This window comes from Apus apus, chromosome 19 (genome assembly GCF_020740795.1).
Source record: "Apus apus isolate bApuApu2 chromosome 19, bApuApu2.pri.cur, whole genome shotgun sequence".
Classification (NCBI taxonomy): domain Eukaryota; kingdom Metazoa; phylum Chordata; class Aves; order Apodiformes; family Apodidae; genus Apus; species Apus apus.
The window spans coordinates 9,252,079-9,273,612 of record NC_067300.1 but is presented as its reverse complement, the minus strand read 5'-3'; the positions used below and the strand labels follow the sequence as shown (position 1 = coordinate 9,273,612).

The window sequence follows — 21,534 nt, the reverse complement described above, 5'->3', positions numbered from 1 at the left end:
AGAACCTTAACACTGCTGTGGGATTCCCAACAAGGAAAAGGAGCAATTCCTTTGTTCATGTGGGGACCACAACCTGGGCACAGCCCAACTGGCAGGCACCAGATGGTGGTGACAGGGGGTGGGTGTCACCCCACACCAGATCAGAGCCCTCCCTGGCCTGGGCACACAGGCACAAAGCAGCAAAAGCCAGAAATCTGGGAAAGTGCAGGGCAGGCAAGGATCCCAACTGCAGCCTCATTCACCTAGTCCTGCCCACCAGTACTGGTCAGGCACTGGCTGAGAGGATTCATGTACTTGGGGCTGTCATATGTGACAAGAAAGCACCACTGGTTATTACTTATTCTGTATTTATGAGGTTTTAGATTTTAGTTTTTACATTAGAAAGACAGTTCTCATTAACTCCTGGGCTTTTCAGAGCCATCACTGTTAACTAACCTATTTTTTTTTTGCTCTCTCAAAAACTAGCTGTGCTGATCCTGCCTCTAATTGTCAAGGGTGATGTTTTATTCCTACTGCAGAAGCCAAACCCATCTGTAGTGTAATGCTGCTGCAGTCAGAGTTCAAGCACTTCTTTTCACATTCTCCATTCTTGCTTCTTTTTTCCTCCTGCCTCATTTATCATCCCCTGCCCACACCCTCTCACCACTCCTCAGTGTCTTCTTCTGACCAGCAAATTGCTCAGGGGCTCAGAGCAAGTTGCTCCCCTGGCACCTGCAGCCCCAACTGTGGTTTTTCCTCAGTTTTCCTTTTTCCCAGCAGTGCTTGTTGAGCATTTGGGCTGGTCCAGCTCTTGCCTTGCAGCAAACAATGAGCAAAATTCACTTAACATCACACCACCACTTTTAAATCCAATGTCCCATATGCACTCTTCGTTTAGATTTAATCAGAACTTTTGCTGATGGAATAATTACCCACTGATTGTAAGGGACACCTATTGCAGGTGGCCCATGCCTGGTGTGCTACAAGGCTGCTAACTCCTCTTTGGCCTGACTTAAGTAGTTAGTTGGTGGCTACTGAACTTGCAGGAGTCATCAGGCAGCCAGGCTGCAGTGAGGCTGTGCTGCTCAGTCCTGCCCAGAAGGGCTGGTGGGCCTGTTCTTGAGCATGGACACAAAGTCAAGCAGAGTCAAGATCTTCAGGACTCTCCCCCAGCAGCCAGTCCCTTACCCAAGTCTGCTGTTCCATGAAGCCACCTCACACCAGTGATGGATGGTCTGTCAGGTGGACACAAGCCCTAAATAATACCACTGCACTCTGTGGCCCAGCTGTCTGGATACTCCCTGTGTCATCAGGATAGTTTCAGGCCCTTTTAAATGAGCAGTTCTGCACCAGGATCAGGTCTCCTCCAGCCAGGGTGGGCTGGGGGATGGCTACAGTGCTCTGGGGAGCACAAGCCCTCACTCTGTTAAGGAGGGGGGAACAGAGGAGGGTTTAGCTTGGCTGTTGCAAATCAAAAGAATGACATGGATTTGTGGCCTATCATCTTTGACAGCCTCCTTTAAACTGCTTATTTTAAAACAGGATAAACAGAGGATTAATAACCTTGCAGAACACAGAGAGCCTGGTTCCTCCCAGGGCAAAGGGAGCAGGAAAACCTCTGCAGCATCTCTCCCTGGCAGCTGGGTGAGGATCTCACCCACCACCTGCACTGCACCCTAGAAACTATGTCCCCAGAATCAAGCTGTGCCCACCTCAGTCTGCAAAATCACCCTGCAGGCTCAGGATAAGGCTCCAATTCAGTTACAGAAATAAGGTAATAATGTAACCCGACTTCCCTCTGTGCTGCTTGAAGTGAGGGAGAGAAGTTTGTGCTGGTAAGTCTGAATATTTTCTTAATCATCAAAACAGGATCACTAAGGTCACGTTGCAGTGCTGAGGAACAGAGTATTTGCTCCTCCCACCCCATTCCTGCTGGATAGAAGTGCTCATTCAGAACATACTTGTAAGTTAAAGCTGTTGAAAAATACAGTTTTCCCCACTAAACACACCCATTTGCTAGTGAGCAGCTGCAGAGGGCACAGCAGGCTGCTCCATCCCTGTCCCTGTGTCGCTCAGACATTACAGGACAGATTTTCCACCCAGCCCAGAAGAGCCTGCAGGGTGGAAGGGCAAGTGAGGAGGGAAGAGCAAGAAGGTCCCTTTCACACTCCTGCAAGACCTTGCTGACTTGAAAACACCACATTTTCAGCAAAGCAGCGACACATCTAATAAATCACATCTGCACGCTGCTTTATTCAAAGGCACTGACAGTTTAGGATTGACGACACCCAGGGCAACCTAGTGTCAAGCACTCCTAATGAAAACTATCCCATTTTGCTCCAGTAGTAGCAGCTGCCAACAGACATAATCTACTGGCATATGGAGAAGGCCATGCTAATCCCTGCAAGGTCATTAACAAGAGGGTGAAAATTACATGCAAAGCACCAGCTGTGGCATCCCCTGCTCCCTCACACTTGATGTAGCAGGGGCAACAGAGGTGAAAAATGCAAGTCCATCTCAGCAGGCCAGGCATTTCTCTTCAGAGCACAGCTATTTTTTTTTCCCCTTTCCCCAGATCAAGGTTCAGCACAGCTGAAATTCTCCCTGTGCAGAAGAGCACAGAGCCTTTCACAAGTGTCATTTCTGATGGTGAAAACAAGTGACTTGAAGAGAGTTTAGCTTCAAGTCAGCATCACTGCAGGACAGCTGGAGCAGACAAGCCAATAAGAAGGTCTTGGCCCACCTTGTTGAGTGGGCTGTGTTCTGCAGGGGACAGGGGTCCATGTCTAATCTTGTCCAACAGCCTGTCATCACTGGCACTCTTTGTGGGTCAGATGTGAGGGTTTCTCTCCTGAGACACAAGCAGGATCTTCACACCCTTCCTCCCAAGGATTTTTTCTTCAAACCACATTTACGAGCCTGATCTTTATTTTTTAACACCAACTCTTATTTCCAAGGTCCCTGCTGGCTCACCCTCCTCAGACCAGGGACCTCATCTTCCACGTCCATGCAGTCTCCTGCACTTCTATTGGCACGTGGCACACTCTGCTGCACTGCCAGGCTGCCAGAACACAGGGGTCCAAATGCCCTTAGAGGAATGAGGAGCAACACTAGACCAGGCTAAGGAAATACCAAGTCTCCAACCTATCTTCCCTCCAACCCTAAATCTGCAAATAAGGACCCTGTCCAGTCCCTGCAGACTCACCTCAGGTCTCTACACTTCAGCATTTACATGCACACACAAGCCCTGGTTCCATAATGCCAGACTCGCTCCCAAAGAATATTCTACCCCATATTTGCATGGAAACTCAGGATCTGGTTTTGTCTTTTCATTAAATCGTGAAAAAAAAATATAATCAATAAATCAAAAAGTCTGTTAAAACCCCCTCCAGCAGCAACAGCTACCTTAAACAAATCTTTTCCAATTTAAATCCCAGCCTGCATAACGATCAATCCCTTAAACCCCATGATTGTTGACATTACTTTGGGTAATGTTTAAAAACATTAATTTCAAAAAATGTAATAGGAAAAAAGCTCTTTAAATCGGCAAAAAGATAAATGGTCTCCAGCAGCATGACCTTCTTCCATACCACAGTGACATTGAATCATTTTAAAGTTATTTACATTTTCATTCTTCCTTGGAAAAATGTTGACAAGGCTTTCACGGGCCCTAATGGATACTCAGCAACATCTAAGGAAAGTGTAACTGCATCAAGAGCCCTTCCTCAATTCCTCTTCGCTGCTTCACACCAAACAGCTTTAATTAATGAAGGAGAGGTGACTCCAGAGCAAGCCCCCTCATTAGCACGACTGGCTGGTCTCTGGGAGGTGACACAGCTCCCCAAGACACACCTAGTACAACCCGAGGGTCAGGTGGGGTATTTTAGCCACCAGTGTCTTTCTGCCTTAAACGTTTGTGCCTTCAACTCCACTTCTCAAAGATCAGTTTGACCTCCAGGCTCACAATTGCCATCAGGCTGCAGCTGAAATATACCCCAGATAAGTCTTGGCTTTACTTTCCCATCTGTAACTGGAGCTTCCACCCACTGCCAGCTCACAGGTGGGAGGCAGCATCAGAGCAGACACAGCACAACCACACCGTGTGTGGTGCAGGTGCTGCAGGTAACAGCCCTGCAGGCACAGCTGGAGCCACAGCCACGGAGCCAGCAGAGCTACCAGCACAGCAACGCTCTAAAAACACCCTCACTCCAGAGCCGTGGGGCACAGCAACACCCACAGAGACCAGAGCAGCACAGAGCAGTGGCTCTGCCCTGAGTGGTGCTGCTGCAGGGCCCTGTTCCTTTACAGAGCCATTCCCTGGGGCAGGCTGAAGCTGGACACCTCTCCCCAGGCTAACTCGCTGCAGGAGCAGAGACTGCCTTAAAACAATAAAAAGGACTCTGCTTTTCCCTTTCTCCATCCTCTGCTGAACATTTGGGGTCTTTCTGCCAAAACCAGCAGGAAATAAAACACGAGCCACACTAGGAGCAGCAGGGGATTCCGAGGGACTCCTGTCCCCACAGACACAGCAAACTGGGGGTGATGGGGCCAGATGCCATCCTGGCTCATGAGCCTTCAACAGATTTCCATTACACTCCTGCTCCCAGTTTTGCCCCAGGTATCCCAGCCCTCTCCTGCCTGCTGGGCACAGCAGGGAAAGCACAACTCTACCAAGGTTCCCTCACTGCAACTTGATCCCCGCTTGGCTTGATAGAATATTCATACCAAGTAACACATCAACCCACAAAGCGATCGAGTTCCAGCTGTGCTGCACCTGAAGGAGAAACACAGGCTCACCTTGACCCCAAGGCTGTGCCAGGGCCCCAAAACCCTGTGAGGGCTCTCAGGAGAGGTGCAGAGGGTCCCACTCTCACCCCCAAGCATGGAGGGGCTTCCTAGCCCCAGGGCACAAGGACATGGCTTTTGACTGCACATCACAGCCAGGCCAGACACCAGCCTGCAAACACCTGAGCTGAGTGCTCAGAGATGTCAGTGACAGCTCCTGGGGACAGTGCTCAGGAGCTCACTGCTTCACCCTGAGCAGTCACACCTACAGACAGGACACAGCCCACCAGCCTTTATATGGAAAGGGGAAAGAAATATCCCAGCTGAGCAAAGCATTTCCAATGAGTGCTCTTCCAAGTTAGTGAGATGCTTCAACTAACACAAGAGAATTCATTTCTGAAAATGATGATTTTCCTGTTGGTAAATTGAGCGATAAAGACCTGCACAAATCTGTGTTTCCAAGGATCTGGGCTGTAGCTCAGTCTCCAGACTCAGTGTGATTTCCCTGCCCCCGTTGCTGCAGTGTGGCTGGTACCAGCATCCCACAATTAACATGCAGCATATTAATCCATGCAAATAAATGAGCCTGGTCCTCTAGTCCAGAAAAACACTTGGGGGACCAATTCTTTATTTCTGAGTGTATGATTAGTACAAATTAAAACCAGAATAAGTTTTAATTTTGCCATATCAGACAGGTTCATCAAAACACCCCTATCCCCCAGAGCCAAGTCCCAATAAGAGCATAACGAGGGGATGGTTCAACTAGAATGATGAGGATAGTCCAGGAAAATTAATTTCTAAGTTCATGGCCACCTCCTGTCAGAAACAGGCCACAGCAAGGAGAGTGTGTTCAGAAAATGAAAATGCTGTGCTGAGTACTGCTGGTGGCAAGGAACAGAGGCAGAATCTGGCTCTGCTCCTTCTCAATCACTCTCATAAAACCCCCATTTAATATGAAGCCAATTCAACAGGATAAACTCAACAAATGGAGCTCCCAAACAAGGAGGTTTGCTCTCCAAATCCTCCCTCATTTAGCTAAAGGCTCCCATGGCTCTGGGTTAGGGCTGGTCAGAGCCCTCAGGGCAGTTGCTGCTAGAAGGGGGCCTGAGGGGCTGCACACAAAATTTCTCTGCTTTTCAAATCACGATTCATAACTGACAAAACAAAACAAATACAACAAATCCTAATCCAGCGTGCAGCATACAGCAGGAAAAACAGCCACAGCTCAGCATGGTGTGGCCTCACAAAAAGCAACCAACAAACAACTCCAACCACTTAAGTCCAGGCTGGGTTAAAGTAAAGGCTGTTGCACATCAAGCCGAGATCATCCAAGGTTTGCTTTGAGGATTTTTAGTTGAGAAAAGAAACCAACCTCCCTATGGAGGTAAAGAAACAGATACTGCTACAGCCCACACAAATGCCAGGACAGAACCTGGGAAACACCAAGCACCATGTTCTGGAGATGAGACCAGTCCCACAGCCCATGAAGTTGCAACAACCTCCCCAAACCCAGCCCACACAACTGACCTTCATCTGGAGAGAAGGCTCAATCCCAGGTCCCAGATGTTCAACACAGTGTCCCCACAACGCTTAGAGGAGACCAGGAACCACCACAGACACAGCCCTAGGAAGGGGCAGGCAGGAGCCATTAAATAACTCCCCTCTGTCCTCACCTGCAGAGCCCAGGTGGGACTTGTTGAGGCTGGTCCCTCTTTATAGGCAGGTTTGAATAAATCAGCTGTTTTGAGGGGAAATAACCCTTGCAGCCCAAGCCCTGCCTGGCCCTGGGGTGGGGGGGGGGGGTGAACCCCAGGGCCCCCTTTTCCCTCTGCTGCTTTGCACTTGTGTTAAACACCTCCTGATTTACACCCCTGGAAGAGAAGAGACCCTGGCATCACACCCCCCTTAACGGGCTATTTCCATAGATTGAGAACGACCTCCTCCCTCGGAAAACCAGAAGTGATTCCTGAATTAATTTAGATTTCCCACTGCCTTGTTAGAGCAGCTGGATGTGGCACGCTTCATCTTCTCTGCAAACACTGCAGGTCCCGCTGGGACACTCAGCACTTTATAAACCTGTCAAGCCCTTAAAGCCACTGACCATGAGGCTTCACAACAGAACGTGGGGAGGTTTATGGCCACACACACGCCAGCCCTGGAGAGGAGAACCAGCACGGGTGGGTTTGGAAGTGAGGGGATGTTGTTTTGTGCTGTGGTTTCATTTAAAAGCGAGAGGGGGGGGGAAAAATGCACTGCATGATTTATTTTAGAGCATCAAAGCTGCTGCCAACCGCAGTGCTTGGAGAGCATATGTATGTACATGGGAAGCAGGGGATTGTCTCCAGCATCATTTGCATTTGTTCCTTCCCTCCCTCACACAATGAGCAGTTTCAAAAGGCCTTATCCTGGAGAGGGCTGGAATACCTGCAGCTCCTGCAGAAACCAGAGTCTTCTGGGTGCACAGCACCTGATCAAGCTGGTTTTCATTTACAAAACATATTGTCCTGCCACATCCTCCCCCCCTCCCCGCCCAGCACCTCCAATGCTGATTTATTTTCTCTACTCTCCCAACAAGCTTCGGAAGAGATTTTTTTTATTATTTTTTTTTTTTTAATGCAAGCAACATCGATCCAGCATCTCAGGCCCCGGGCTCCCCGGCAGGCAGCTCCCTGCAGAACCACACAGGCAATGCCTCACCAACCTGCCCTGGCATCCCCTGGGATGCTCCTTCCCCCTAGAGCCGTGCCCATCCCCGGGGCATCGGGCCACCCGGCGCTGGTCCCTGCCCGGCTCTGGCCCCGGCTCCCGGTCGCTCCCAGCAGCTCCCGGTGGCTCCCAGCAGCTCCCAGCAGCTCCCAGCCGGCAGTTTGCTCAGCCCCGCAGCTGATGGAGCCGCTGCCGTTTGTGTCCCTCAGGGACAGGGATGTGACTGCAGCAGGTCCCCGCTATTCTCTGCAGCCCAGCGTGTTGTTGCTTCATTAAACGCCAAATTGTTACATTAATTCTAACTGCCCTGTAGAGATGTAGCTGTCAGGAATGATTTACTCGCTTCCAGCTGACTCGGAGACTTTTTACAGGCTTCTGTGTAGGAGCTGGAAAAGGGCAGTGAGCAGGTGGGAGCGGGATGCAGGACGTGTGTCCAGGGACTGGCAGCAAGTGGCTCTGCCCTCCCCGGAGAGACAGAGACTCTTCACACCACAGTAGAAAAAGAACCAGAAAGCTAAAAAAAAGAAGTTTGGTTTTGTTTAAACCGGGGGCTGCTGCTGACCAGAACCGCCTGTTAAAATGCAGCATCTTTCCTGGAATATTTGCTGAGTCCAAATCTCCAGGATTTCTCCTTCCCCGTCGCAGGCAGCTCTGCCTCTGCTGCGGGAGGAGGGTCTGGGTCATATCCAAGTGTCAAACCCCATCTCTGGTGACTCAGGACTGAGCAGCCCGTTAGCTTTCCTCTCTGTTTTCCCTGGGTTCAGAGCAGGAATCTCAGCGCTTCACACACAGCAGGCTGGGCGGATCAGCAGCTGTGCGGGGAGGGAACTGGGTCCCCTCCATCCCGACACTCCTCCCTCGGGACCATCGCGGCTCCCAGAGCCCCCACACAGCAGCGAAGGTGCTGGTGCCACCCCCAGCCCTGGCCCCAGAGCCCCTGGGCTACACCAGGGCTCCTTGATTAGCTGCTTAGAAATTACCCAAGTTTTCATTCAAACTGGAAAGCAGACAAGATGCAGAAGTTCACTGAAACCAGGAGCCTTGCAGGGTTGGCTGTTAAAACATTTTTCATCCCCAGACTGCAAAACGCTGAGCACAAAAGCAGCGATCTCTGCTCCCTACATCCACCTTCTCCCCACAGATTCTGCTCCTGTGACAGGTGCACCCGTGTGCCCACAAACGCTCCTGCACCTGTGGGTGTGAAAGGCTCTCCCAGCTGGGCACGTAATAAAGGTATCAGAAAGGAAATAAACACATAAATAAATAAATAAAACACCTTCGCTCTTTTTTTCTTGGCACATTTTTTCTAGCTTGGTTTTCTCGTCAGGTTTTAACGAAGTAATTTGCTGCTTTTAAATGTTGTTTCAGGGTAGAAATCCTGCAGGTCTTTGTTTTCCTGCCTTGCCCCCACAAACCCTGGTGCTCACAGAGGGGCCAAGGCGGGATCCGCAGGGCGGTGGCAACAACCTTTGCTGTGACATAAACGGGAGAAGCCACCAGGGGGTCCCCAAGGGGGACCTGGCCCCATCCACCCTCCCTGCTCCCCGCGGCTGAGGGGTTTCACCTGGCCCATGTCCCCACAGGGACACTAAGGTCCCCAAAGGGGCACTGATTTCACCCAAGGGGCACTAAGGTCCCCGTGCCCTGCGCCCTGGGGACACGGGCTGTCCCCAGGCCCCCAGCTAGGGCCACCCCCTCTATTGCCACCTCATCCTCCTGGCTCAGGCTGGATGAACCCGCACGTCCCGGCCCTGCTGGGCTCTGCTCCCTGCCGGTCCCAGGAGGAGGAGCCGGAGCGGGGCGAGCGGAGCCGGGAGCATGAGCCGCTCTCCGGGCACTCGGTCGCAGCCCCGGGTCACTGCCAGCACCGGCAGCCACGGCAAGAAGCGTGTTCCCTTCCCGAGCTGACACCCCCGCAGAAACGGCAGGAAATACTTCACAGCAAGGCGGTGTCCACCCCCCATCCCTCCCCGGCACGGGGCTTTGCTTTCACCGGCCTCATAAAGGAAAGAAAATAACAAACAAAATAAAAGTTCTACTTTCCAACACAAAATCTAACCGTTAATCATTTAATCATCTAACCATCTCATCACTTCCTGCATCTGTGGGGACTGCAAGTTCAGGCACAGCTGCTTCTAAAGGAGGAATGTGCTGTTTGGGGAGGGGGGGGGGAAACCCACGACACTAATACATTAGATTTTCCGTGCTGGGAGCACAAAAAATGTCCAGCCTCCCATGTCCTGCACTCAGGCAGATCCGCGGAGCTTGTAAAGCTCACCTGGAAATTGAGCCATGCAAAAACCCTCCTCCTAATTCTGCTTGGGTTTTACAAGCTGTCAGTCAGTCGGATAGTGTTAGTTTTATTTGCTTCTTTCAAATTGGTTTTCTTTTTAACGGGAAGAAAGCATTTATATTAATGGCATCCCTGAGCCTCCCTGAAAGGCGAGGCTGAAATGCAATCCCTGAATTTTATACCGGGACGTGCGGGGAGCTCTGCTCCGCCTTCAGACCAGCACAAACACCAGCAACTTTCAGCCCGTTCTGCCTTTCAGGGCTAAGCACAAAGGCAGAGGGGGAAAATTTGCATTTCTTCCTTTCTTAAATTCAGCCATCCGCTGGGAATTCCCGGGCGAGAGGAACAACAGAGCCTGGGATTTGCTCAAGGGAAACCGTGAAAAAAGACCTATAAAATACGTGTTCAATTAATCTCTATAATTTCTAGAGTGTGTTTATAAAAGCATCGTTACCCTAAAATGAACTACATTTTTATCTTTCCCTTCGTATTTCGTTCTTTTTTTAGGAAATACGAGGAAATTTCCCTATTTTTTTTTAGGAAATAAGAGTCTTTTGTAGGCTTTTGTAAGAAAATATTATTTATACTTGAACTGCCGATCTGTTTTAGTGCTAAATACGTGCCCAGATTTGGTGGGGTTGTTTTCAGATCATCAGGCAAGAGAGCAGAACCCACAGAATTCTTGAAAACACAAACTCTTGGGTTTTGTTTGGGTGAACTTTTGTAATCCGTTTTTTAAAAGCTCATCACTGTCTAATTACTCCATAATTTTCGTTGTCTTTGTGAAGTACCTCTGGACTAGCAGCAACAGTTGTCTCTTTATTACTCAGTTCTGGAGGAGGAAGAAAAAGTAGCTGCAGGCTGTTCCTGCTGAGCTCAGCTCTGGACTCAGACTCGAGAGCTCAGACCCAAACGAACCAAATTTCTGCCTTGGCTGCAGGAGCCACAGCTCCACCCACCTGAAAAACCCCCTCCGGAGCAGAGACACCCCTGGGTCCAAACTGGCTTGTTTATTTTTTTAACACTCAAAGCCCTGTGGTGTCACACATGGAGTTTCTCCCTTCCCTGACGTAGCTCTTGGCCTGGGTGTCCTGAAAAAAAGGGAGTTTCTCTCTGGAGTGAATATGGCAGCACTAATGCAGAAGACTCGAACCCCTTTGTTTTGGACAGGCTTCTGATTGCTCACCCAGAGCAGAAACTGGCCATGTTTCCTCTCCTCAGCTGTGTCACAGGAGCAGGGAAAGCTGTGAAGATGCTTACAGAGCCTGGGTGGTGAACAAGGATTCTGCAAATCGGAATCTTTCTGCAAATATTGTCAATACCTGCTGGGTCTCTGGGGGTGTCAGTGTCCCACCCTGGCTGAGAAAAGGCCCAGAGGCAGGGAGTGATGGCCAGGTGTGGTGGCAAGCACACGTTCCCCACAGCTGCAAAGCAGCAAAGGTGATCCCAGCAAGAGACCAGAGCCAGTGGCACGTCACCCTGCCCTCCAGCAGCCACGTGTCCTTCGGAAAAAGTAAGGAATAAAAGCCCAGACATCCCAGGTGTCACCGCCTGACATCTGGTGAGTTCCTGGGGCGATGCACACTGTGCTGGGGCTGGCAGCCTCCTGCGGACAGCGCAGCTTGTCCCGTGGGGTCCGCTGCAAAGAGCAGGACGCTGTGAGAGAGCAGAGCATCACTGGCAGGGCCAGAGAACCACCCGTGGGGCCAGAACACCACCCGTGGGGCCAGAACCTCACCTGTGGGGCAGAACATCACCCACTGCAGCCCAGTCCCAGCGCTGCCTCCCAGCCAGCGCGAGCTGCTGGTCTCAAAGTCACACACACTCGAAGCTGCAGGATGCACAGCAGACCCCAGTACAAATATTAACCCATTTCCCAGGGGAATGGGAGACTCAAAGCCCATGTACTTTAAAAAGCATCTCCCATCCGACTCTTAAATCAGAGCCCCCAGCAAAGCTCCTCACCCCGCTGTGAGCAGCGGGACCGCGGGCGCCTGTGCAGGCAGAGGCAGCTCAGACACACACAGGGACTCCGTGTGTTCTGTCCAGCTTAATTCCTCAGGGTTTTCTTCCTCTTCTTTCTGACTTGTCTTGGAAATATTCCAATATCTGACTTTCAGTGTCTCACATCCACAGACAGACATTATCCCACTCTGCTATTTTCTATTGCTTGACCAGCACAAAATTCTACCTCACGTTTCCACCTTTGCAACACAGGCTGAAAAATAACCACAAGCCTTCAAAAATAGCCTGGCTGTGATCAAAGCACAGAGCAAACCTGTCTGGATCTCCCAAGGACTGCCAGCCTCCAAAACTGTCATTTTTATCAAAGCATTCTTCCATCCATGGGGTTCCTGTATTTAAAGGGAAAAGTGCATTTCAACACTTTGTAGAATCGTGACACCACATTTCAAGGGCTTTTTCTTTCAGTTTCAGGAATTGCATTTTCCTGTATTGAAGCTTTGGGGGTGAATTCAGCAAAACACTAGTTAAAGTTTAGCTGACAAATTTATTTGTAATTTTGAACTATTTGATCATCAGAGAGAAAGCAAGAATATAAATAAAAGACACTGGACATTCACATAATCTACAGTTAATGCTTTTTTTTTTTTTTTTTTTTTACAGAGAATAATATACACATTGTCTTGCCTTTCCTCACAAGCAGCTCTCACCAGATCTGCAGAAATACACAAGTGCCTGAAAGAGAGAAGTGTCCCCAGGAAAGCTTGTGCTGCCTCCCACATCCTCCCAGCAAAGAAGGGCTTGAACTAAACCAGCCAAACCCCCCTGCTGAGAGACACCCCCAAGAAGGTATTTGGCAACAAGACATCAGAGTGATTTTTTTGAGACACTTTGCAGTAGAACAGTTGCAAAAGGATTTGAAAGAAAAGTATAAGATTCACAACCCAGAGCCACTAGTGTTCCTGGGTCAAGAAAAAAATCACCTCTTGACCTCGTGATAAAAGTGTAGTTATTTGGTAATAAATACGTCTAGTCACGGTTTAATGCTTACACGGAAGAATAAAACTAGCAACCTACAAATTAAAGAGATGAGAAGCAGAATTAACATATGAATTTCATTTTACAAAGGAAAAAAGGGTCGTTGGGAAATGATTGGCATATTAAAGAGCATTTCATTTTAGAAAAGTTAATGTAAATTCAAAATAACCCCAAACATACCGCGTCAGGCGCTTTTAAAAACCTGCTGGAAGAACAGAGTTTCTACCATGGATTTCTGAAGTGAATCACTAGTAACATTTCTCCTCTAGAAATACAGACACTGTCACACCTTTTACAGTGGATGAGGAGTTTATTTTCTCTTTTAGAGGTTTCGGTGTGGACGGGTGATGAAGCAAGTCCTTGCTTTGGAGAATGCACCGACAACAGAAAGCAAAATACCTTCTATCAAACCTGTAAAGCACAAGTCTTGGTGTTTAGTAAAGACACAAGAATGGGTTTCATTTGGATGCTCTGTCTCTCTGTGCTGCCTTTGCCCCCGTCCTCTGCCAGCCTGCAGCAGCCTCACCCTCCAAAGCACATCCCCTCCCTCCGTGTTGTCCTGCTTTCCTGCCCTGCTCAGCAGCCATGGTTTGTCCCTCCTTTATTCCCAAGAGTAGATGATGTTAAACAGCACTGGGTCCTTCCCCTTCCCACGGCATGGTGGTGGATCCTGTATCAAAACTGAGCGTGGTCGACTTCATCCAGCCAGGAGGCCGGGCTGGCAGGGAAATCCGGGTACCCCCCGCTGCTGCCGGTGGAGAGGTCAGAGCTGGGTCCATTCCCAGCCAGGACCCTCATGGACTGGGGCACCCCTTGTCCACTTTGTCCCATGATGCCCAAGCCATTGTCTGGGTAAACCAAGCTGGAAATCAAAGGCTGGTGGCCTGGCAGTGCCTGCAAGGAAGCCGGTGACTGGGGAATCCCGTAGGGGCTATTGGATCGCAGGTCGTGGTACTGGTCCTGAGCTGGGATGCTGCTGTGATCCAGAGCAAAGCTCCCATTGGTCCCAGCCTGTCTCCCTAGGGCAGGGGATGCTTCATTGAGATTGCTGTAAATCCCATTGGAATGGCTCATTTCAGATATAGAGGGCTCATCTGGAAGAGAAATGGACTGGTTTTACTGGGAGAGCAATGGCCACGGCTGGCAGCGGCTGCACGGGAACCCCTGCAAGCTCTGGATAGAAACAGATTAAACGGGTGGGAGCTGAGCAGCCTTGCACTTCCCACTTGTAATTCCTTATTATTTCCATCCTTGCTGACAGATCTTCATAGGAGGCCACGGGATTATTATTTGTTCTGAGTACAAACATCTAGTACATTCTGGATTTTAAAAAATACACTTGAAAAGTACATACTAAAATATAAGACTGTGATTTAAAAATAATCCTTGAAAGGGGAATGTGAGTTCAGTGTCTTTCTAGGTTTTGTTCTGCATTTCTATTCGGCTTTGAGGTTTGTCTTAAATTTTGATATAATTTTCAGGAGCTACCTACCTGAACACTCACCAGTGCAAGAGAAACTCCCCATTGCTAAGAAAAAGAGATATTAAATCTCAGCAGTATTTGCCTGCTCAGGAACAGGCTAATGAAATGTGCTTGTATGACTCAGAAATACTGCTGAAAAAGGAGCATTATTTTTTAAGCTACCAGTAAAAAAATTTTTGCATTCGTTGGGAGCTTTATGGGCAGGGAGAGGAGTTGTGTTGCCATGGATACAAACCTGTTTGTGGCATCGAGCTATCGATAATTGTTCGACATTTTTTAGTTATTATTTATAGTATATTCATATTTAATGATGCACAGTGTGTACAAACAGACTTGAAAATCAAATTGTTTTTAGGAGCGCGGGAGAGAAGCTGAGATGGGAAGCTGTGTGTGGATAAACACGCCTGCTCTGTAGACGTGTGGCTCTGCAAATACGTACAGAGTTCTGCATTTCAGCTTCTCTGTGTATTCCTAAAAATGCTAGACACACGCGGAGGCACGTTTGGGCACTGCGGTGGCACAGAGCAGGGGACACTGGGGGAGACACCCCGGCCCTGGGGGGGATTGGGGCCGTGCGGGACGAGCCCCGCTCAGGGCTGCAGAACCCAACATCCCCCCGAGCCGGCACGGGGCTGAATTCTGCTCCTGCTCCGGAGTTTGGAGAGTGTGGGATGAGGTCACACAGGGCAAAAGCCAGGCATGTCGCTGCGGTTATCCACAGAAATCTCTGCTCCGAGAACGGGACCCTCGGATGCAGAACTCCTCGACAAGCCGCTCCCGTTGCAGCTCAGCTCCCCCAGAGCCGGGGAGTCCTAACGAGTAACTGCGTAATTAAAACCACCCATAAAAAGGATGAAAACAAAATTCTACAGACTTTCCCCCGTAGAATCGTTCAGTAAATCCAGGCTCGCTGCTTTGTTTGTATTTCCAAGAGTCCCCTAGAAATGCTGTTTATGACTAGCGGCTCCAACAGCCGCTGCGCCTGCCCGGGGATCTCTCCCTGCACCTTTTCGGACCTGGAACAGCCCCCCCGGGGGGAGAGCAGAGTTTCCCTGCGGTTCCTCAGCCACGGCTGCCCCTCGCTGCGCCCGCCCCGGATCCCTCCCGCCCCCCCAGCCCTGCCGGGACGGGCCAGCGCGGTGGCACCGCGGCAAATCCCTCAGCTCCGCACCGCCCGGGCCTCGGGCACTTGTTTTCACTCGTTATATTATAGTTGTAAATTATTAAAGTGGCACCGAGGGGGTGAAAGGAGGCCGGACACGAGAGCAGCTTTGCAGGGAGGGCACGCACCGCACTCGGCAAAGCGCCGGTGGGAAACGGGGCTCCGGGGCACCCACCTGTGAAAGAGACCTCGGCATCGCTGTCGGGTCCCTCCTCCTGGATGCTGTCCTTGTCGGACTTGGAGGTCCCCCGGGACCGCTTCATGTTCCTGAAATACTGACCCCACCGCTGCCTCCCCGCGTCCTTCTTCAGCCTCTTCTCCTTGGCCCTGCGGTTCTGGAACCAGACCTGCAAGCAGGGCAGGCGAGGAGCTCCCTCTCTGCGGGGCCGGCTCCTTCCCCGCCGCCCCCAGCCCCTCGGCCCGGGCAGACCCTGCGGGGGGCTTGGGGCGAGGGCCGCCCCGTCTCACCTGCACCACCCGCATGTCCAGCCCCGTCTCCGACGAAAGCTGCTCCCGGACGTGCCGCGCCGGTTTGGGAGAGTTGTTGTAAGCGTTTTTGAGGGTTTCCAGCTGCTTGGCCGTGATGGTGGTGCGGGGCCTCTTGGCCGTGGACTCAGCCTCTGCCGACACGATGCCAGTTAGAGGCGAAGTCCCGGGGACGCGGGACCCCCGCCCTCCCTCCAGCCACCCCCTGACGGCAGATGCTCCCGACAACCCTCCCGCCGGCTGCCTGAGTGTGTCCCGGAGGGCAGGAGGGCCCCGGGCGGCCTCTGTCCTGCCCTTGGGGAGCGGAAGGGACGGGGCAAGGGGTACCTCTCTGCTTGGCCGTTTCGTAGTCTGCCTTGCAGACCAGCCTGCTGTCCTCCATGAGGTAGAACTCGTCCCCGGTGGCCAGCTGCCGTTTGCAGACGATGCAGGCGAAGCAGTGCAGGTGGTACACGAAGTCCTGGGCCCGGCGCACCACCTGGGTCGGGGGGATGCCCTGCTGGCAGGCTGCGCACTTGGTCCCGAAGCGCCTGAGCGGGGGGACACGCGGCGGCCGCTGAGCGGGGGGGACGCGGGGCAGCAGCCCCGGCGCTGTCCGAGGTGCTGAACCCGCCGCTGTCCGCGGTGCGGGACCCCACGCGCGCCCGCCAGCCGTGCTGACACCCACCCGGGCTGTTCCCCCTTCCCTCCGGCTGCACCCCCGGACCCGTCCCGTCACCACGCACTTGAAGAAGTCCTCCTTGCAGTAGACGCCGTCCCCGCGGCTGAAGCACTTCTCGGCCAGCTGGGTCTGGCAGTCGGAGCATTTCAGGCACTTGCTGTGCCAGTGCCGGTCCAGGACCTTGAGGATGAACCTGTCCACGATGTGCTGGTTGCAGCCGGCGCACAGCGGGATCTCTGCGGGGAGGCAACCCCCGTCAGCCGCCGTCCCGACGGTCCCGCTGCCTCCCGAGACCGGCACGACCCGCCGCAACCGGGGTTGCTGCCGCCCAAGGGGGTGGCCCGGGGAACGACCCGAAAAAAAATTAGTGTTCGTTCAAATTCGTTGGCGCGGCGCCGTGTGAGGCTTTTCCCCGCGCCGCGGGGAGTAGGGACCCCCCTGGCCGCGCACACCGGAGGAAGCCCCCGGGAACACCGGGGAAACCAAAAAGGGAAGCGATGGGAATGGAATGAACTCCCGGGCCGAGCCTCCGGCAAAGTTGAACGCAATTATTCCAGGCTCTTTTTCCTTTCCCTACGCTTCCAAAATTCTCCGGCAAATAACGGCGGGATAGCCCGGGCGGGGTGGGCAAAGAAACTGCCAAAATTTATGAGAATTTAACTGAAAATTGTACTGTCACCCTGTAGCTACCGACAGAGGTGATATAGAAAGAAAAGACACACAGATACAGATGTAGAGAAAATGAGATCTAAAAATAAACAGATACAGTAGAGACCGTAAATACAGAACGAAAGTGTGCAGCTATATAGATATAAATATATAGAGATGGGTATATAAGTATAGATATATCGAGGTAGGTAAAAATGTGGATATAGAGGTACATAAAAACAGATATATCGATATAGGTACAGACGGAAAGATACAGACAAACGGCTGCGTCGAAACAGATGCAGACACAAGAGGATATGTAAGGATAACTATATAAACAGAGACGTAGAGCTGCGGGTAGGGGTAGAGGTGGCGATGATATCGTTATAGGTGTAATAGTCTCAATAATTCACTGCGTCCAAAAAAATATCTCAGACCCGGCAGCACTAAAGGCGGGGGCTCCGCTCGGGCTCCGGAGCGGCCGGTAACGCCGCACAGCCCCGAGAGGTCCCGGCACAGCCCGGCCCGGCCCCGGCCAGCGGCTCTTACGCTGCATGGCGACTCCGCGGGCCGCGGCAGCTCCGCTCCCTCACTGGCGCATCTTCCGCGGGGCGCGGGCACAGCCCCGTGGCTGCCGAGGCCAGGCCGGGCTGGGGTGCGGAACCGCCGCTTTTCTCCCCTCCGGCCCTCCCCGGTCCCCCCAGATCACGGCTGCTGTTGCCCCCCGGCCGCTGCCACCCCCGCGGCGTCGGGGATTTAATTCTCTAAAGCGGGTTATTTTTAGAGGCCGGCCCTCCCCGCCGGTGCCGGGCTGAAGCGCCGGGCAGGGCACCGCGGCGCGCTGTATTTAATCCCCCCCGGGCACATCCCATCCCGCCGCCCCTTCCCGGCTGGGCACGGCGGGAGGGAGACAGTCCCGGGGCTCCCGGAAACGAAACCCGGGCGGGGCCACCCCCCGACGGGGCCGGCGACGGGCGCGGGGCCGAGCGGGCGGTGGGGGCAGCGCCGGCCGCCGTGTCGGCTTCGTTGTGACCTGCAGACCCGGGGATTTGCCCCCGGCCCGGGCAAAGCACCGCGCGGCTCGACTCCCTCCCTGGAGGCACGAAACCCCCTGGCCCACCCGCTTCTGCCCCGGCCTTCGCCAAGCCGAGCCCCGCCGCTCCCCGCCCGCTGCCTCCCCGGGCCCCGACGGAGCCCGAACGGGGACCGCGGCGCCATGAACGAGCGTCGCGTCCTGCGGGCAAACGGCCTTTTCCCGTCGTTCCTTCTACCGGGGCTTCGCTTTCGGCCGTGTCGCCTCCCACCCCCGATAGCAAAAGCATCTCCCGGTTGTCAGGTCAAACGCGCAACTACCGCGGCTCCCACGGCCACAGAACGACAAACCGGGCGCCGGGCGCGGGGCAGGAGCGGAGGCACTAGCCCGACGGCGGGGTCGGTCCCTCTCCCGGGGGCACCTCGGCCCCCGCACACCGGCGGGGCCCCCTCCCCGGGTCCTCGTCGCTTTGATTTTAAATCCCCGTCGGCCGCTGTTGATGCTGGCGGGAACCGGGGCGGGTCCGCACAGGCACCGGACCCACTTGCCCCGGACCCAGTTCTACCCCCTGGTAAGACCCCCGCGCCCGGGAGTTGCCAGGGCAGTGCGGCCCGGTTCTCCCCGCCCCGACAGCGCTGTCTCCGTTCGTTTAACGGAGGGAAAAGACCAGTTAGGAGAGCAATTAACGAGAGGTTTTTCCATAGGGCAGAAAGGCCGGGTCGGAGCTGGGCGGGGTGGTGCGGGGGGTCCCCACCGCCGGGGGGGAATCGGCGGGCAAAAACGTCCCGTTTTGTTCCTGCCCTCGTTGAGCGCGGAGCGAAGGGACGGCGGGACCGGAGCCTCGGTGCGGGACAGAGATCCCGCTGATCTCTGATGTCGGGGAAGAGGCAGAAAAGAAAGAGAGGGAGCTTGGGGCGGGATGGACCAAGATGGACCAAGATGGATTGGGACGGATCTCCCGGTGCCGTCGGGCCGCCCGCCCTCCCCTGCAGCCATCCCCGACCGTGCCCCGAGGAGAGAGGAACGGCCGGGCTCGCTCCCACCGGGGCTCCCCAGAGCGGCTGCCGGTGCCCCCGCGGGGGGACGCGGAGGTTTGCGCGCCCCCCGCCCCCTCCCCTCACCTGGGCTCCGCGGGAAGGGGCAGAGCTCCGCTGCCTTCTCCGAACCGGCGCGGACCCGCTCCAGCAACATCGTGGCCTCCGCGGGCGCGCCTGGCGCCGTCCGAGGTGCGCGGGTGGCTGCGGAGGAGTGGCGGAGCGGCGCGGAGGGGAGCGCAGGGAGCGGCCGGGGGGCTGGACACCGCCCGGGGCGGAGCGGGGACGGGGGGGGGGGGGGCGGTCCGGGGGCGGCACCGAGCCGTCGGGCCGGGCCGCAGCTGGACCGAGGTTCACCGCGGGGCTCTTTAGCATCACAAAAGCGCAAGGAGAGAGAAAGGGGGAGAGGGCACGTTCCCCCACGTCCCACGCATGGTCGGGGCCCCCGCGAGGGCTTAGGCTGCAGCCCCCACCCTCGAGGGCAAAGCGGCCCCGCGGCCCCCCTAAAGCCCGCGGCGGCGGCATGGCGGGGGTCTGGGGAGAAGCCGTCGAGGGGAGATTCCCCCCGGGACCGACCGGTCCCTGCCTGCCCCCGCTCTCGGATTTCGTTTGTCTCTCCCAACGCCGCCCGTGGGGAGCGGGAGGAGGGCTCGTCCCCTTCCACTGATTAGTTAATGAGCGTGGAGAAGAGTGAGGACTCGTGTCTGACCCATGACAATCGGCGCCCTGCGGCTCGATTAGGTTAATTGCACTAATTGAGGACGGGGCGGACATGGACGTGAGCGTGTGTGTGTACTTGCACATGTGGGTGGGTGCGCACGGAGGAGCACGCGTGTGCACACAGAGGTGCAGCGGGTGCGCACACGGGGCTGCTGGTGTGCGCGGGTGTTTGTGCAGCTTGTGTACATGGGGGGTGCGCAGCTCTGTGTGTGTGTGTGTGCAAACAGGTGTGTGTGTCCCTCTCTGCACTCGTGTGCTCGTCCTGTGCCCGTGGGTGCCCGTGTGTCTGCGTGTGCGCACTTGTCCGTGTGTCTGTGTGCCGGGGGGGGCAGCCCCCGTGCGTGTGTGTCCCGCTGCCCCAGGCAGCCGGAGCTGATAATTGTGGTTGTTACTGTGAGCCCGTTAATCCCCCGAATCCCTTTACCTCCTGCTCGCAGGGGATTACAAATTAATAAAAGCAGCTTAGGGGCGGGAGCCTCCGAGCACACATATGTTCCTGCCGGGCGGCAGCGCGGGGACTTTCGCCCGCCCGTGGGGGCAGCCAGGGGGTGGGGGCCAGCACTGAGACCCCACGAGCCCCAACCTGGTGGCACCTGCCCTGGCCCCGTGGCTCTCCTGAGCACCCCTGGGTGCCGGGCTGCCTTCCTGCCTGCACCAAGTCCTGCGTGGCTCAGGGCTGGGCTGGGCATGACCCCTCAGGTGGTTCATCCTGCTGCGGGGCAGGTCCCAGTCTGGGGGACAGCTCAGACCCAACAGGTTGGAAAATAATGTGGACAGACATTTTGGGGACTGGCATCTGGGCTCCTCAAATGAAGTACCCAGGAATGTCAGGCTGCAAACACCAGGTACTGCAGTGAGTCCTGCTGGGCACCACCAGCACCTCAACCCTCCCCGGGGCCATGAGCAGCTTCTGGGTGATGACCCTCAGGGTCCCCTTTAAACTCAGTTTTGTAAGTGGACTTTTAGTCTGGTCCTCTCAGTTAGCAGTGTTAAGAGTGTGTGTGCAGTGGTGGCCATTCCCCCAGGCTGTGGCAGCTGTGGCTCTGCAGGACAGAGGGCAGTGGCCAGTGTCCTGCTCAGGACCATCAAGGGCACATGCCAGCCCAGCCTCACGTTTTCAGCCCCACAGGTCGCTCACACTGTGGCACCATTTCGAAAGGTTCCCACCAAAGCCCCTTTGGATGATCTCTTTGTGTTCCCATCCCCTACTGCTCCAGTCAGAGCAGCCATCAGACCCAGCACCTCTTTGAAACCAGGCAGCAGATGTGTTAGCTTTGGGAGCAAGGACAGGGCACGCCCCCACCTGCCCCAGCAGGGACAATGTCTGCAGTTGTCCTCAGGACATTTAGGCCATGAGCCCATTCTTCAGGTTTTCCAGGGGACATCAGAAGTGGGATCCAGCACCAAACTTCAAAGAACCCCATATACAGGTTGAGAAATCTTAAAGATTACTAAAAATATGTTGGAGTGCTTCTGCAGGTAGATAATCAATAGGTGTGACAAGCCACCTGATCCACCTTGTCAGGGGCACCACAGGTGCCAGC

General features: G+C 54.1%; 1 protein-coding gene across 1 annotated transcript; it reads right to left on the bottom strand.

Moving 5' to 3' along the window:
* Nucleotides 1-13,301: 13,301 nt before the first annotated feature.
* Nucleotides 13,302-19,427, bottom strand: LHX3 (LIM homeobox 3). Its single transcript, XM_051636688.1, has 6 exons — nt 19,358-19,427; nt 16,620-16,791; nt 16,222-16,424; nt 15,877-16,028; nt 15,584-15,755; nt 13,302-13,857 (listed from the first exon to the last, which is right to left on the bottom strand). The coding sequence occupies exons 1-6, from the start codon at nt 19,425-19,427 to the stop codon at nt 13,439-13,441; spliced, it is 1,188 nt and encodes a 395-aa protein (XP_051492648.1). The 3' UTR covers nt 13,302-13,438.
* Nucleotides 19,428-21,534: the final 2,107 nt, after the last annotated feature.

What these genes read in the sequence shown, in the direction of transcription:
- LHX3 (XM_051636688.1), bottom strand. Translation starts at nt 19,427, where the DNA reads ATGTTGCTGGAGCGGGTCCGCGCCGGTTCGGAGAAGGCAGCGGAGCTC. An exon ending in CCCCTTCCCGCGGAGCCCAG is followed by an intron (nt 16,792 to 19,357) that starts GTGAGGGGAGGG and finishes GCCTCCCCGCAG; the next exon opens with AGATCCCGCTGTGCGCCGGC. An exon ending in TGCCGAGGTCTCTTTCACAG is followed by an intron (nt 13,858 to 15,583) that starts GTGGGTGCCCCG and finishes TTTCTCTTCCAG; the next exon opens with ATGAGCCCTCTATATCTGAA.